The following is a 16134-nucleotide window of genomic DNA, read 5'->3' as shown; positions in this document are numbered from 1 at the left end:
CAGGACCTATGCAACAAGAGTTGTAGCTTTTGGGTCTGATAAGGTCAGTGAAATCCCCTCAGGATTTATCCTGAGATCCTGTACCTCAGATAGTAGAGTCTTTGTCAGTGTCAGCCATGTGGATGAGTCACGACCATTGCTTGGCCAATGAAGGAATTCTGTTTTGTTTTTGTTTTTGTTTTTTGCGGAACCGGGGATTGAACTCAGGCCCTTACACTTGCCAGAGAAGCGCTTATTCCACTGAGCCATCTCCCAGGCCCCCAGCACCATTTTTTAATGAGAATGTCTTTCCTTTAGAAAAAGTATTTGCCCCTTTGTCAAAGTTAAGATAACTGAGTGTGCCTGGAGTTGTTTCTGTTAAGTTCCATTGTTCCCACAGTCTGGGGGGTGGTGGTTATTAATGTTTTTGTCAATATTCTGTTTTTATCATAATAGCTTTGTAGTATAGTTATACTTGAGGTATAGGATTGTGATAGCCATTGTTACCTAGAATTACTTTTGCTTCTAGGTCTCATTTGGCTCCATATGAATTTTAGGATTGCCTTCACTAGTTCTATGCGGAGTAGTATATTAATTGGGATTGCCTTAGCTCTGTATTACTGTTTTGGAAGTACTATATAGCATTTTTTACTATAGTGATTCTGCCTATTGAGGAATAGGGAATATTGTTTTGTTTCTTCGATCAGCGTTTTCAGAGTACTACAGTGGTCTTCTGTTTCCTTGGTTAGGTTAATTGCTAAGTATTTCATTTTTCTTACTGGTATTGTGAAAAATGTTGTTTCCCTCTCTCCATGGGTTTGTTATTGGTGTGCAAGATGACTATTGATGTTCGAGTGTTGAATTTGTATCCAGCTGTGCTACTAAGTTTGGTTATTAATTCCAGGAGTCTTTTAGTAGAGTTTTTGGAGTCTTCTATGAGGATTGTGTCGTCTGCAAATGATAATTTAACCTCTTTCTTTCCTAGCCATATTCCTTTTATTTCTTTCTCTTATCTCAATTGCTCTGGCTAATGTTTTGAGAACTTTACTGAGGGTAGCAGACATCTTTGCTCTTGATTTTAGAAGGAAAATTTTAGGCTTCTTTCCATTTGTGTAAGATGGCTTTTATCAGACTGGGGGTAAAGGTCTTCTGTATTTTCTTTAGTATTTTTGTCATGAATGAGTGTTGTATTTTGTCAAATGCTTTTATGCTTCTATTGAAATAATCATGTGGTTTTGGTCCTTGATTCTGTTTATGTGACATGCTACATTAATTGATTTGCACGCATTGAATCATCCCTTCATCCCTTGAAGGAATGAATTCTCCTTGGTGGAGGTATATGATCTTTTAGATGACTTGCTACATTCTGTAAGCCAGTATTTTAGGGACAATCTTTAGATCTATGTTCGTTAAAGAGATTGGCCTATAGTTCTTTCTTGGTTTGATCCTTCTCTAGTTTTGGAATCTGGCTAATGCTTGCTTCTAAGAATGACTTTAGGAGTACTCCTGTTTTGATTTCATTAAGGAGTTTTGAGTATTAGCATTAGTTCTCTGCAGTTCTTTTAAGAATTCAGCAGTGAGTCCATCAAGACCTGGGCTTTTCTTGGTTTGGTTTTGTTTTCTGTATGTAGTGCAGGGTCTGCAGGGTCCCACTGCACAGATCAGACTCTAGTGATCCTCCTGTTTCAGCCTCCCAAGTGCTGGGGTTACTGGGGCGCATCACCACACCCAGTCTCAGTAGGCCATCTCAGGGAGCCCGGGTTGGGGCTGGCAAGGCACACTGGGGATCGAATCCTATCCCTGCACCTGCCTAAGCAGGTGCTTTAGTCTGCTGAGCTATCTGGCTGGCCCCTTGTTTGCTTTTTAAATTTCTTCAGCGTAACTGATGCTGAATTGTTGGGGTTTTTACATTTTTTTGTTTCAGCTTTGGTAGTTAGTAAGTATCTAGGCATTTATTCAGTTTTTCTGACCATTCCGTTTTATTAGGGTAGGTTCTCAAGTAGTTAGCACGGATAGTTTATTTTCAGCAGACTCCACTGTGAGTTCACCTTTTACATTTTTAGTTGCATGGTATTATGTCTTTTCCTTTATTTTGATAAGATTGGTTTGTCTGTTTTGTGTACTCTTTGAAAGAACCAACTCTTTGATTTATTTAATATGTATATATTCAGTTTTCCATTGATTTCTGCCCTGATCTTCTGTTCTTTTAATATCTTTGGGTTTGCATTGTTCTTGTTTTTCTGTGATCTTGAGGTATATCATTAGGTTATTTGTTTGAGCTCTTTTTTTTTTTTTCTTTTTTTTTTGATGTGGACTATCATAGCTATAAACTTCCTTCTTCAGACTGCCTACATTATGTCCCATAAGTCTTTCTATATCCCTTTGCCAGTAAAGCCTTGCTGATCCTTTAATCCAGCCCTCACAGAGCTGCCAGATCAACCCTTCTTAACCCGGATTTCATCACATCTCCTCTACATCCCTTCAGCGGCTCTCCCCACAAGAAAATATCTGAACTCTAGCACCATATATATATTTTTTCTGGCCTAAACTTTTACGTACTTGTCCAGCCTCATTCCTACCATTTCTCAGGTTTTCTTAGCCTTACCTGTATCTGTAATTCTCCAGATGTGTGGTGCTTTTATTCTCTACCTCCCCAGCTCCTCTGACTTACCTTTGGTGCCTGTCACCCATATCATTTTAATGGCTTGGTTCAAATCCATTATGTGCTTAGGTTAGATGGCCCTACTGTTGGCTTCTTTACTGCCTTGTATTTTAATTAAAATAGTAAGTTGTGTGATTAATTTTTTAGGGTATAGACTGGAATTCCTAAGTTGATGAATATATGTTAAATGAATAAATGAGAGGACTTTTAATTGGGACATATTAGTAGTACAGAATAAGGATTTCATATTGGTTTTTGATACACACATGCGCTTTACATGCTTGGATTGTTTTCCGCCCCATTGTGCCTTCCCTGTTTCTTTACTTTTCTCCCTGGTGCTCTTTCTCACCTCATCAGTCTTACCTAATGAGAATTTTTAATGGGGAAACACAAAGCACTACTTACCAGAGATTAATAGGAAAAACTTGTTTTGTATTTTATTCATCTTTTAATCATCTTACATGTATTCTTTGGATTGAATCCATAACAATTTTTTTTTCCAAAACCAACGAGGGAGATAAAAAAAGGTTATCCCAAAATATTCTTCCAGATGGCCTATTTACAAAAAGAACTTTACCTGTGTCCACATTAGTAAATAGCAGTTGTTTACTAAGGCAAAAGTTTCTCTATCTCATATCCCCTATTTTCCTCTTTCATAAGAAAGAGTCAGGGTAGCATGAGAAGAGATTGCTATGTATAGCCTTTTTTTTTCTTCTTCTCCTATTGTGCTGGACCAGGACCTTGCACAAGCTAGGCAAGCATTCTAACACAGGGCGACATCCCTGACCTGTTGAAATTTATTTTTAGATAGTCTTGCTAAGCTCTCCATGCTGGCTTCCTTTGTTTAGTACATGTTCCTACCTCCGTTCTGTAATGTATGTTGTTGCCACTGCCCTCACCCTGTCCTCTTTACCCCACTACCCCCAAACCCCTATTTGTTTCTCTAACCCAGAATGATGTGAAGGCTTCACCCATCTTGCCTTTTCTTTGAGTCTAATATTTTGTGTATGGTTCGTTTGATGTTAAACATATGTATGTGTTTTTCCCCCTCTTAATAACTTGCCAGTTCATTTCATAGATGAAAATTATTGGATATTCAGGGGAAAAGCAAAATTTTTAACTTCCTTACACTGGGAAAGACATCAGACTGCTACTGATGTTTGTAATTCATAAATTATATTGTGCTTTACAGCGACTACAGGAGGAATTAAATAAAACTCTGTTCAACAATCTGATTGAATTTTTGCAAAAGTCTCATTCTGGGTTCCAGAAAAATTCAGAGGACTGGGCCTGTCAAATAAAACTTAAGGAAATTCCAACAGCTGCTCTTGTCCTTGGTATGTATGGATGTGTTTATTCATGCATGCATTTTTAATTGGTTTTTATTGTTGAGAATAGTGGAATAACTTGTTCAGATAAAGCTCTGTTTTTGTGTCTTATTTGTCGAATTAAACTAGTTTACATGCTTTAAAACCAGTAAAAGTTCATTATACCGATTCATACAAATTCAAATTAAAAGGAAGTGTTTCAGTCTGTGTTCTATTCAACTTTTTGTTAGAAATTTTAGTTGTAGGGCCAGCCAAATAGCTTAGCAAATTAAAGCGCCTGCAAGCATGCCCAGGGGCACAGGTGGGGTTCAATCCCTGGGGCCTGCCTACCAGCCCAGCCTACAGGGCAGATTGAGACAGCAATTGAGACTGGGTGTGGTGGTGCATGCCTGTGATCCCAGCTCTTGGGAGACGTATAAACAGGCAGATCACTATGAGTCTGATCTAGTAGTGAGACCCTGAATACCCTGTAAACCCTTCCCTAAAATACAAAAAAAAAAAAAAAAAAAAAGGAATTGTAATTGTTTTATTCTTTCTTCCTTGTATATGTTATGGCAGTGTTGGAGATTTGGGTTGGGCAGTAAAGAAATCACCAATGTGTTAGTAAAGTTTGTACCTTTTTGAAAAACCGTATCTTTAATGGAATTAATCTGTAACATTAATTTTATTTCCTTCTGCTTAGCTTTTTAAATTTGAGATTGCTTTATTAATATTGCTAGGAAAGTGTTTAGATGAATTGTATACAAAAAAAGTCTCTGGAATATTAGCAAATTTCTTTTTTTCTCCCTTCACCTTTTTTGCAGGTGGGGGGATACTAGGGACTCTCAAAGCTATAAGCAGACTGAATATGTTGTCTGTCACTGAGCTACATGCCCTTATCCCTGCAGATTTCTTTCATTCCTTTTGAAAAACTACAGAATTTATTTGGATTCCAAACACACTTTTCATTTCACTTCCAATTTGTTATTTATTTAGAGTTTGTTTTCCTAGTAGACTCTGAGATAAATTCTCTTGCTTAATACCATTTCTAATCTGTTCTTACTTCTTACTCCTTATATTCAGGACAGTACTTCTCAAACTTTAATGTGGTTTTGCTAGTGGGTATAGGGTGAAGCCTGAATCTTGCAGTTCTCACAGCCTTCCTGCTGATGGCCAGAATCACCCTGACTCACAAGACTCAGCGGAGGGATTTTTATGCTTTGGGCCAATTTCCAAGGCAGCCTATAAAAATATAATTTTTAAGACCTGTTTCCACTTTATAGAGAGCCCACTTGCACTGTTGGGTGCTTTGTTCTTCTGCTGCTAGGTTACAGTAGGTGGAGGTAGGGTTGAGGAGGCACAATCGAGAAGATAGGTAGTTCTGAGGGGTTTAAAGCCCTGCTCTGCCTCTTGCCTAAACATTTTTCAAAATTATGGCCTAATAATTTTTTCCAGCAAAGGACATTGTTGGTTATCTTCTTTGCAATAGACAAGTGTATTGTTTTAAGAAATATAATATTTCCTGACAGTGGTCTACACACGTAATCCCAGCACTCATGAGGCTAAGGCAGGAGGATTGCCACAAGTTCAAGAGCAAGCTGAGCTGTGTAGTGAGACTGTGTCTCACTTAAAAAAAAAAAAAAAAAAGATGAAAAGAAACATAGTATTAAATAACTTCTATGAAGTCCGATTTTGAAAGATAAGCCAATGTTCTACTGAACTCTCAAAGTTTTTTAAAGAATTAATTATTGCAGTCATATATTATGATGAATGCTAGAAATAGTATGAGCTCATGAAAATATTTTGTCCCACATGTGAGCACAATTGCATGTCTTCTATTTTCAGAAAGGTTCATGAACTTTAGAAAAATAGTCTGATAATAAAAAGAAATATAAAAACCCAAGAAAAAAAGTGATCTGATACTTTTTTAGTTTTTTTCTTTCCTGGAAGAAGGGAATACTTACTGCTGGCATGAAAGATTCTTAAATTTGTATATTTTTCCAAGTAATGGAAGTTTTACAACAAAAAGTCTTAAGCAGTTTGAGGATATGTATGGACGGCCGATACATCCTAAGTGCCAAAGAGGTTCTAGAAGTCATAGATTGTTATGTGAGGGAAAGTATCAGTTAACAACATTACTCCCAAAGTAGTGAGGAAATTTCTGCCCAACTCAGATTAACTGTATGCAGAGTAGTACTGAAACTGATTTGTGGAAATGAAAATGAATACTTTGATAAATACCAGAACTTTATCATTTCAAATTTGCTCTTGTTGAAGTCAGCTTAATATACATTTTAACTACTTCATACTAAGATTATTAAAAATAATATTATGGTTGGATTGTCCTGTTATTAAATCAGGGCAAGAATAATGCTAGATTCTATAGAAAACCCTTATATTGGAATGACTAAAGAATTCTATAAAATTGGCAAAGTAATAAAATTACTCCTAATTTTTTTAAAGGTTGGGTATATGTCTTTAGTAATTTTGTTAAAGAATTATGTTAAATGTCTTTATAGACACATCAATTGTGTTAGTTTTTTGAGACTGTGACACAATGCTCATAATCAGTTTATAAGGAGGAAACATCTTTGCTCATGAAAATTTTAGCCCTTGGTCAGTTGACTTGTTGGTTTTGGGCTCATTCTGAGGCAGTATATTATGGCAGAGCGCATGGTGAAGGCAAACTAGTTGCCTTGTAGCAGCCAGGGAGCAAAGAAAGATGAACTTCCCAAGTTCCCTATGGTCCCTCAGGGGTATCCTCCCAGTGGTCTAACTTCTGTTAGGTCCCTCCTTCTAAAGGATCCTCTTTTCCGTAGATGACATAAGCAGTAGACTGAGCCTTAAACACAGGCCATTCAGGATCTAACCCATAGCATCAGTGTAGCATGTATCTTTAGATAATGTTATTAATGGATAGCTCTCGTTTATGCAATATATTATCTAGATTTCTGTTACAAATCATATTTTTAAGAATGTTTTTACTCCGCAATATCACATGTCATGTCAGCCCAGGAACCAGGTGTGGTCGTGCTTGCCTCATCCCAGTACTTGGGAGACTTAGGCAGGAGGATCACTATAAGTCCAAACTGCATAGCAAGACCTTATACCTATATATCTATATCTATATCTATATCTATATTTTTTTTACTTAGTTGTTAACTTGATATGTTAAATATTTTTTAAAAATTACTAGTAAAAATAATGATGTAATATTGATGTATTATTTCCTAGGTGTGAATGTCACAGATCATGATTTAATATTCAGAAGTCTAACAGAGGCCCTTCAGAATATTATCACACCATATGTAGTCTCTTTGCAAGCTAAAGATTGTCCAGGTAAAATATAAGTGCTTTTATTACATTGGTAAAATGTTACAGAGTAATGCTGATCCTTAGTCTCTCTTGTCAGTCTCTCTGTCTTTCCCTCTCTGTCTCTCAGCTTAGTCCCTTTTTATTTGTAACAAGAGCACAGTGCTACTTATTTGGCAGGGTGAGGTTTAGTGACCCCCAGAATAATCTTGACTATTGCTAAATTTTGCTTCCTTTGTTCGGGTCACATTCCTGCCACATACTGTATTAGCTTCACTGCCAGGAATAGTCATGCATTATGCATGATGCGATTCTAACCCAGTGAAACTTTAGTGTGTACAAAGATTTGAAATAGGAAGCTGAGAATTGGAGAATAGTGATTTATTGTTTAACCAAACAAAGATTAATCTCTCTGGGTTCATATTTGCAGCCATGAGCCATCTTATTTTACTTTCAAAGTCTGCAGTGGAAAAAATAGCTGATAGAGCCAATCTTGAGTGTCTGAAGCCTTCAAAGCATTAAGAATGTAGAATTAGTATTAGTATCATTTGTTTGGATTTGGACTGATACCAAGCATTTATGTGTTTATATTTCATATTCATAAACTGATTGGAATGAAGTAAAAGCTCTAAAACATCTTTGAAACTGATAATGGAGATTATAATCAGTAAGATAATTCATGTAAACAGCATTTTGGATGCATTTTTTAGGGACCTTGAAGTCCTTTTGTTGTCTACTGTAATTTAAGTACATATCTCTAAAAATATGGCCAGGCACAGTGGCATATGCCTATAATCTCAGCACTCAAGAGGTTCACTGTGAGTTGGAGGGACCTGGGCTGCATAGCAAGACCCTGTCTGAAAATAACAAAACCAAAAATATTTACTTAATAGTTTCCATGTTTACATTTCCTTTAACGCTTTCATTATAGATAATACTTGACCTAGTCAGTATGAGCTAATGAAATTTAAATATTAAGGATAGGTTATTAATGAGCCTTAAGAGCGTGTTAAATGTTACTTTAATTATATTGATGATAAATAATAGAAAAATACATTCTACCCAACTAATGTAATATAAATTGTTCAAGAAGTTTCAAGGACTTTTGTCTTAAGAGGAGATAAGACTTTTCTTTTTATATTCTGCAGATATGAAACATTTTTTACAGAAGTTGCTCTCACAGTTAATGGACTGCTCTGTAGATACAAAACCCAAAGAAGGAGAAAGTGTTCAGGTCACCCAGAAAAAGACACATTGTTCAATGGACTCACTTTCCAGTTGGTATATGACTGTTACACAGGTAAACAAGATTTTCTTCTAGAAAATCGCCCTATGGGACTAGGAATTACAGTAAATAGTCTATTTCCTTTGTTCTGTTAAGCATATGTTTATGCCCTAATAAGTATCAGTTTAATAATATTTTTGTCTAAGGCTACAGAATCAAAAAATGTTCTTTTAATTAGTATGCAGCCTAATTCCTGGTAAGGGCTTAGGTTCTTACAGTGACATTGTATTTGTGGGAGAATGTCATCTAGTGACAAAAAGTGTCAGGAGTTCTGCTTTAGATTTTATCTCTAGCAACAGCTATAATTTTAATAATTACCTCTTACATTCTTCAGTATTTGTTTTTGTGCAGTAAAACCACACTACCAGGTCCCACTGTCAACTCAGTCCTGTGGTGAATGATTGTGTGTTGTTTATTTATTTATTTATTTATTTTGTATTTAGGACAGGGTCTACAGGGTTTCACTACGTCACTACGTAGATCAGACTCGTAGTGTTTCTCCTGTTTTCTTTTCTTTTTTTTTTTTTTTTTGCGGAACCGGGGATTGAACTCAGGCCCTTGCGCTTGCCAGGGAAGCGCTTATTCCACTGAGCCATCTCCCCGGCCCACTTCTCCTGTTTTCAAGCCTCCCAAGCACTGGGATTACAGGTGCATGCCATCATGACCAGTCTCAGTTGCTGTCTCAGTGCACCCCGCAGGTGGGGCTGGCATGGCACGCCAGAGTTTGAACCCCGGCTGCTGTCTCTTTAGTCTGCTGAGCTATCAGGCCGGCCCTCGTGTTATTTTTTAAAATGTAATTGTTCCATTCTTAGAGTTCTTGCAGAATCAGGTCTTTAAGTAAAATATATTTGACAAATAAATGCCCAGAGTTAAATTTTACTTAGACAATTTGATGAAAATGGATGATTCCTATGTAACTGCACAGTAAAACTACAACCTTAATTTATAATGCTGTCTGTAGACAGTATGGGCAAAAACTACTGTGATGACATTTTCCAGTCAATATTTTTGCTGAAGTCAACATAAGTAGTTTTCCTTTATATAGACAAATTGTATAATGCTTAGCAAAATACTTTCGTTTGATCAACAGTTTCTGATTTTCTAGAAATCAAATAGTACTTCCAGTTATCTACATTGAACCAGATGACACTTAGGGCCCTTTTCAAGCTTTAATGTCACCGTAGCAGAGCAGCAAGTAACATGTTTGTTATGCTTTTTCATTAAAAATACTAACATTCTACCAACAGAAAATTCAGTTTTGTAGAAATTCTTTTCCTGTGTTTTTCTTGTCATTTTCTCTGCAGAAAATACAAATATTCCATGAGTTACAGATGTTGCTGAGTCTTTTTCTTATTAATCTCATGTCTGACACAGAAAGGTTCCACTAGTAACTGTTGGAGTGGATTTCTTTTACTATGTGGAAAAATAAACTCTCATTGTGAAATATAAAGGGAAATAAATCAATATGCGATAGCATTATAGTCTTGTTTGGTGGTGAGGTTTACTTTTAACTCCTTCTTTCCTCAATGACTTATAAGAAGACAGATCCAAAAATGCCAAGCAAAATGAGGAATACTTCTAGTCAATGGCAGTCTCCTCCTGTTGTGCTAATATTAAAGGATATGGAGAGCTTCACCACAAAAGTACTTCAAGACTTCATAACTGTCACCAGGTATATGGTGTGCCATTGGGCTTTTACGCAAAATTCTTTTTGTGTTAAGAAAACATTACTTTTCACTTAAAAAGTATAATCATTTTAAGGCTAATTTTATGGGATTCACACTGTGATAAGTCCTTTGTACTTGAATGTTCAGAGACATCCTATCAGCTTTTTCATTTGTGTTTTGATTGAAGAGTGAGAAAGTCACTTAACCTGTTCCTCACTTCCCACTCCCACCCTCCAACTCCCCACCACCTAGTACTGGAGATGGAGCTTGGGGCCTTCATACAGAGCTACCTTCCCAGCTCCTTTTCTGTATTTTGAGATAAGACCTCACTAAGTCACTAAGTTCCATGTACTGCTTAGACTTGAACTTGGAGTCCTTTGGCCCAAGCTTCCCACAGTGTTGGTCTGTTTTTAATTAACATGATCATGTACTGTAAAATTATTTTATCTCATCAAAGTTGTCTGTCTCGCTGCACATTAAATGAGTAAATATCACAGGTTTAGATGCTTTCATTGGCCTTTATTTTATTTTTTTTTAGTACAGGGTCTCACTAACCAAATCAGACTCATAGTGATCCTCCTGTTTACAGCCTCCCAAGTGCTGGGATTACAGGCTCGCGCCACCACGCCGCCCATTCTCAATCACCTTCTCAGTGCACCCTGGGGGTGGAGCCGCCGTGGCAGGCTGGAGATGGAACCCCAGGCCCTCGCATTTACCTAAGCAGGCGCTTTAATTCGTTGTGTTATCTGGTCGGCCCCAGACCTTATTTTTTGATACAAAAGAGACTCAAGGTTGCATATAGCTTTACTTAATCAAAAATATTTTTTCTTTCTCTTTTTTTCTTTAAGAATATTTTCTAAATAACATCATGTTTGTATAGTATTTTTAGAGAGAAACTTTTCACAATTTCCCAGGATCCTGGAAGGAGTCAGAATTAAAATAACCATATTTTAGAATTGTATCAAATGCATTTCCTGTGGTATTATCTTTTGGAATGTAATGAATGTACATTGGCATCTCCTGTATGTCAGCTTGCCTTCTTAATTACAGCTAGAGTTGCTTAAAGCTGTGTTGAATTATAATTTACTAACATACTAAAAATTCTTATTTTTACAGCATAAGTTGTGTCCCCCCCCCCCCATGAACTCACAGTTCTAGATCCTAAGACTTTTTTACATGTTTTTTTTTTTTTTTGGAGGGGGGGAGTATGTGGGGAGGACCTGCCCAGGGAACTGAACCCAAGGCCTTCTGAACAAGGGAAGTCCTCCTATAGCCACACTCCAGGCCCACCCTGCCCTAGGGCTTGTCTTAATGCTAACATTGACCTACTCATGGAGTGGGAAAGTGCTTAGTACAGTGTAAGTGACCAAAGAAAGCAAAAACAAAAACTCTGTATTTTTAGGGGCTAAGATTTGGGACTACAACCATCAAAAATTAAAAAGGACTTAAAACAGTAAGAGAATATAGGGGCTTTATACCTATGTAGATAGAACTGCAAGCAGCTGAAATACTACAGAAAAGGAAAAGAACAGAAAAAAAAATCATTTACCAAGATACAGATGACTGACTTGCAGTAGCCTTCAAAAATAGTACTATTGTATTTTATAATAGAAATTTTTTGTGTTAAAGATACTTAGGGTAAGAATGCAAGAAGGTATATGACATTTTTTAATGATGTACATTAAAAAGACATAACAGGGTGTAGTAATAAATGCTTGCAATCCCACTATTATGGGAGGCAAGTAGTAGGTCACGATTTCAAGCCCAGCCTAGATTATTTAGCAACTTAGAGAAACCCTGTCTGCCTCTCGGTCTCTGTCTCTGGCTGGCTGTCTCTGTCTCCATCTCTCTGTCTCTGTCTATCTTGTATGCTTGTATTTGTCACACACATAAATGTTTTACATATGTGTAAGCAATTTTCTAACTCTTGGCTGTTATGGCTGGATAACATGGTGTCTATCACAAATGACTTATAGATAGAATACACTCCTTTGAAAATTAATGAGCTTCATGTTGCTAAACTGGAAGCATGGACTGGATGGCCAATTATGAGGGCTGCTGTAGGTCAGACTTTGGATGATAAGTTAATTGAATGTTATCTAACACATTTTAGAACAGTTAAGATTGCATACCCTTAAGGAATGTACTTGACCTTTCAGAATCTCTATTTCTGTTTATAAAATGAAAGGACACAGACATATGCCCTGTAAACTCTGGGAGGCTGAGGCAAGAAGGTTGCAAGTTTGAGCCTAGTGTGGGCAACTTGCTGAGTTAGGCAGACATAGTATCAAAATAAAAACAAAAAAATGGATGGAGATTGTCAGACAGAAAATTTCTGATGTTACCATAGAATAAAGAAACATGCCCTGGAAATATCTCAGCAAGACTTTACTTCTGCAGAAGGGTACGTAGCTGAGCTAAACAATGCCTGCCAGCACACAAGTAATCTGCTGGGCTTTTACTTCCTGCACTGTTGGCACTATGCCATGCTCACTTGGTAGGGGACAGGGCCTCACAGTTGGCTGGTTCTTAAATTGTCCCAGTTGCAGGGCAGAATAAGATCCTGTGACTCAGGAGTTTCTTTGTTACACATAAAATTTAAGGCAGGTAGACTGGCATGTGGCCCTTTGTGTTTAGTTGTCTTCCTAAGGAATGGTAAAATCTTTCGCACATTTTATAAAAATAGGATTCTACAGAAAAATAGAGATTCATATAAAATAGAATTACTGTAAATATCCCCTTTAACAGAAGAGTACCTTTCTCCCTAGATGTATCTCAGTGCAAAAGCCCTGTGTTCATTCCCTACTGCTGTAAAAAAAAAAAAAATCTGAGATTAAGTAAAATTGGGGAAAAATACAATAATAAATTGATTTCAGAACAGAACAAGAAATAATAAGCATTTAATTACTTTAACAAGAAAATGAATGACCTAAAAATGTTTAATTTTTAATGAGCTCATTAGCAGTCTTCTCTGATAGACGTTAAAATGAAGCTGGCTGTATCTTGAAGTTTGTATTGAAATATATTTGCTAGATTTCACCTTTTGTGTCTTTTTTTGAAAACTAGTGAACATCTACATGAATTTCCACTGATACTGGTTTTTGGAATCGCCACATCTCCTATTATCATCCACCGGCTGCTTCCTCATGCGGTCTCGTCTCTGTTGTGTATAGAGTTGTTCCAGTCTCTGTCTTGCAAAGAGCACCTGTCCACAGTGCTTGACAAGGTAAAGAGAGAAGAAAGTGTTAGCAGGGACCTAGGGTGAAAATAAGACCACCTGGAATAGATTCTTCATCAAAATGTTAATGATAAACCTCTATTTTTTAGAGTATTATAATAACTGTATTCCTTTACATATTTTAATCTTTTTGTGTTATTAGGCTTAGGGTGAGTTTATAGAATTGTCTCTTCAGGTAAAATAGAAGCTTCATGAAAAGAATTGTATCTATGTATTTGTTTTATTACTCAGTGGAAAATTAAAGACTTAAAATAAATTTTCATAGAATTTGTAGACTTTCAAGTAACAGTGTAAGTGTATTTTGATCTTAAATTTTGTATAAAGTGATTTGAAGTTTGTAATGGAATCTTAACTGTCATGCTGCTCTTGACAGTGCTAAAAATTTCTCAGACTTTAGTTACTATAATATTTCCATCTAAAAAATGCAATTCTTTTATTGGCAGAACCGGGGATTGAACTCAGGCCCTTGGCACTTGCCAGGGAGGCGCTTATTCCACTGAGCCATCTCCCTGGCCTGAAATTCTTTTATTGATGATGTACCACTCCCAGTCCACCCATCCGCCTGTCCATCTGTTCTTCATTTAATTTTGAGAACAGGAACTCACTTTGCCCAAGCTTGACTTCAAAGTTGTAATCCTCCCCACTCAGCCTCCTTCAATCCTAGGATTACAGGTGCGAGCCACCTTGCCTGGCAAAATACGTTGAACTTCCACAAATTTAGCGTTGAATTTCTACATATTTTTCTGATACTCTTTGATACTTTTTTTGCTTGTATGTTTTTTGGGTTTTTTTAACCACTAATCAAACTCTGGACCTTGTGTTTACCAGTCAGGTGCTGTGCCTATAGTGTATATCCCCAGCCCTAAACTGTACTTACGTTAGTTGTATAAGGTAAACTCTGGGCCCTATTTATTTATTTACTAATCACTTGTCCACTTTTTTGTGTTATTCACCTAATCTATTGACCCTTTAGGGAAAATTGATATATGTATATTTTTATTCCTTTTTCTTTTTTTTTTTTTTTATATTTTAGGGAAGGGTCTACAGGGTGTTCAGGGTCTCACTACTAGATTGGACTCATAGTGATCTGCTTGTTTACAGCCTTCCAAGAGCTGGGATTGCAGGCGTATGCCACCATGCCCAGACTCAATTGCCCTCTCGTGCACCCCATGGGTGGGGCCTGCCTGGGCAGGGTCAGCATGGCAGACCCCAGGAATCGAACCCCTGGCCCCTGCCATCTGCTTACAGGTGCTTTAATCTGCTGAGCTATTTGGCCGGCCTTGGGAAAATTGTTTCACCTATAATATTTAGCATTTTATGGACACAGTCAAATTTAGTTGCCTTCTGTCATGCTTTTTATTGTTTTAGGAAACCTGGTCTGAGCTAGAGTAGTACCACATGCTTGTAATAGCAGCTACTAGAGAGGTGGAGGCAGGAGAGTCAGATTCAGGGCCAACCTAATGAAACCCTTTCTCAAAATAGAATTTTGTGAAAAGGATTGAGGGTACAGTTCAGTGCTGTCTGGATTTGATTCCCCTTCCTAGAGGGCATTGTATGACTGTTTCATTTTCAGGTGTAGAACATTACCATAAGACACTGAACATTAACTGAATAATTTAAATTTAGATATTCTAAAATTTTAAAGCAAAAATTATTTTTTGTTTCTTTTTCAGCTAAGTTCATAATCTGTTATTCTTCACTAATTTGACTCAGTAGGGATGAAAAAGATATCTTGTCACAAGAATTATCAAAAGTGTAGATTGATTAGTGGTTCTTGGTATGAAGAAAAGAACTTTATATAGTTCATAGGTAGTGTTTTTAAAAATTAGAAGTTAGATGAAGGATGTTGGACATCTTTGGTTCTGGGGATATAATACAAATTGCTTCTTTTTTGTTGTTTCTAAAATAAATTCAGTTAAAATTTTGGCTGATTATTTGATGTGTGAAAAGTTAGTTATTTCATATTTACTATGACATAGCACCATTCTTTGTCTCAATATTTATATTTAATATTGATGAATAGTCAAGAGTAACAAAGAATGTCTACCTTCCTGTCCTTAATCTCTTTCAGCTACTTCTTACAACTCAGTTTCCCTTTAAAATAAGTGAAAAAGTATTACAAGTTCTGACCAACATCTTTTTATATCATGATTTCTCAATTCAAAACTTTGTAAAAGGACTTCAGGTAAGAAGACATTAATGTGTTTGAATTTGACAAATTGATTCTCAACAATTTGAATGTCTTTTGAGACTGTTAACTTTGCTAAGTCATTGTAAGTGACAAAATGTAGAATAAATACAGTGAATTCTAGTTATTTTATTCAAGATTCTACCATTACTTTGCAGCAAAATGTAGGGGTTACATTAATTAGAGTAACAATATTAGAAAAGAGCTCTCTTGCAGTGATTCTTAAACATTTTAGGGGTGGGCTGGAAGGCCTTTTTTTAAGAACTTGAGAGCTTGTAATCTTTCTACCTAAGAAATGCCATATGTAAGTGGTCAGGAAACTTCTGTAATGCACTAGGAGTAAATAGTTTTAGTTGTACATGCCGTGTATGTTCGCTGCTACTGCTGATTCTCCTTTAATATTACTTTATTTTATTTTATTTTTAATTTTATTTATTTGTGTGTGTGTGTGTGTGTGTGTGTGGCCAGCTCAGCCCACCAGGGGGCGGGGCTGGCT

At 36.7% G+C, this 16134-nt stretch overlaps 1 protein-coding gene across 1 annotated transcript in view; it reads left to right on the top strand.

Annotated features, from left to right (window-relative positions):
* Orc3 (origin recognition complex subunit 3) overlaps positions 1-16134 on the top strand; it is a 76324-nt gene that overhangs the window by 12619 nt on the left and 47571 nt on the right. The window contains exons 4-9 of the mRNA XM_023711933.1: positions 3834-3978; positions 7183-7287; positions 8409-8560; positions 10084-10217; positions 13279-13438; positions 15522-15635. Of these exons, the coding sequence (XP_023567701.1) occupies positions 3834-3978; positions 7183-7287; positions 8409-8560; positions 10084-10217; positions 13279-13438; positions 15522-15635 (810 nt within the window). The remainder of the gene's footprint in view (positions 1-3833; positions 3979-7182; positions 7288-8408; positions 8561-10083; positions 10218-13278; positions 13439-15521; positions 15636-16134) is intronic.

Source organism: Octodon degus, unplaced genomic scaffold (assembly GCF_000260255.1).
Source record: "Octodon degus isolate 3935 unplaced genomic scaffold, OctDeg1.0 scaffold00022, whole genome shotgun sequence".
Lineage (NCBI taxonomy): Eukaryota > Metazoa > Chordata > Mammalia > Rodentia > Octodontidae > Octodon > Octodon degus.
This window is presented reverse-complemented; position numbering and strand designations above follow the sequence as displayed.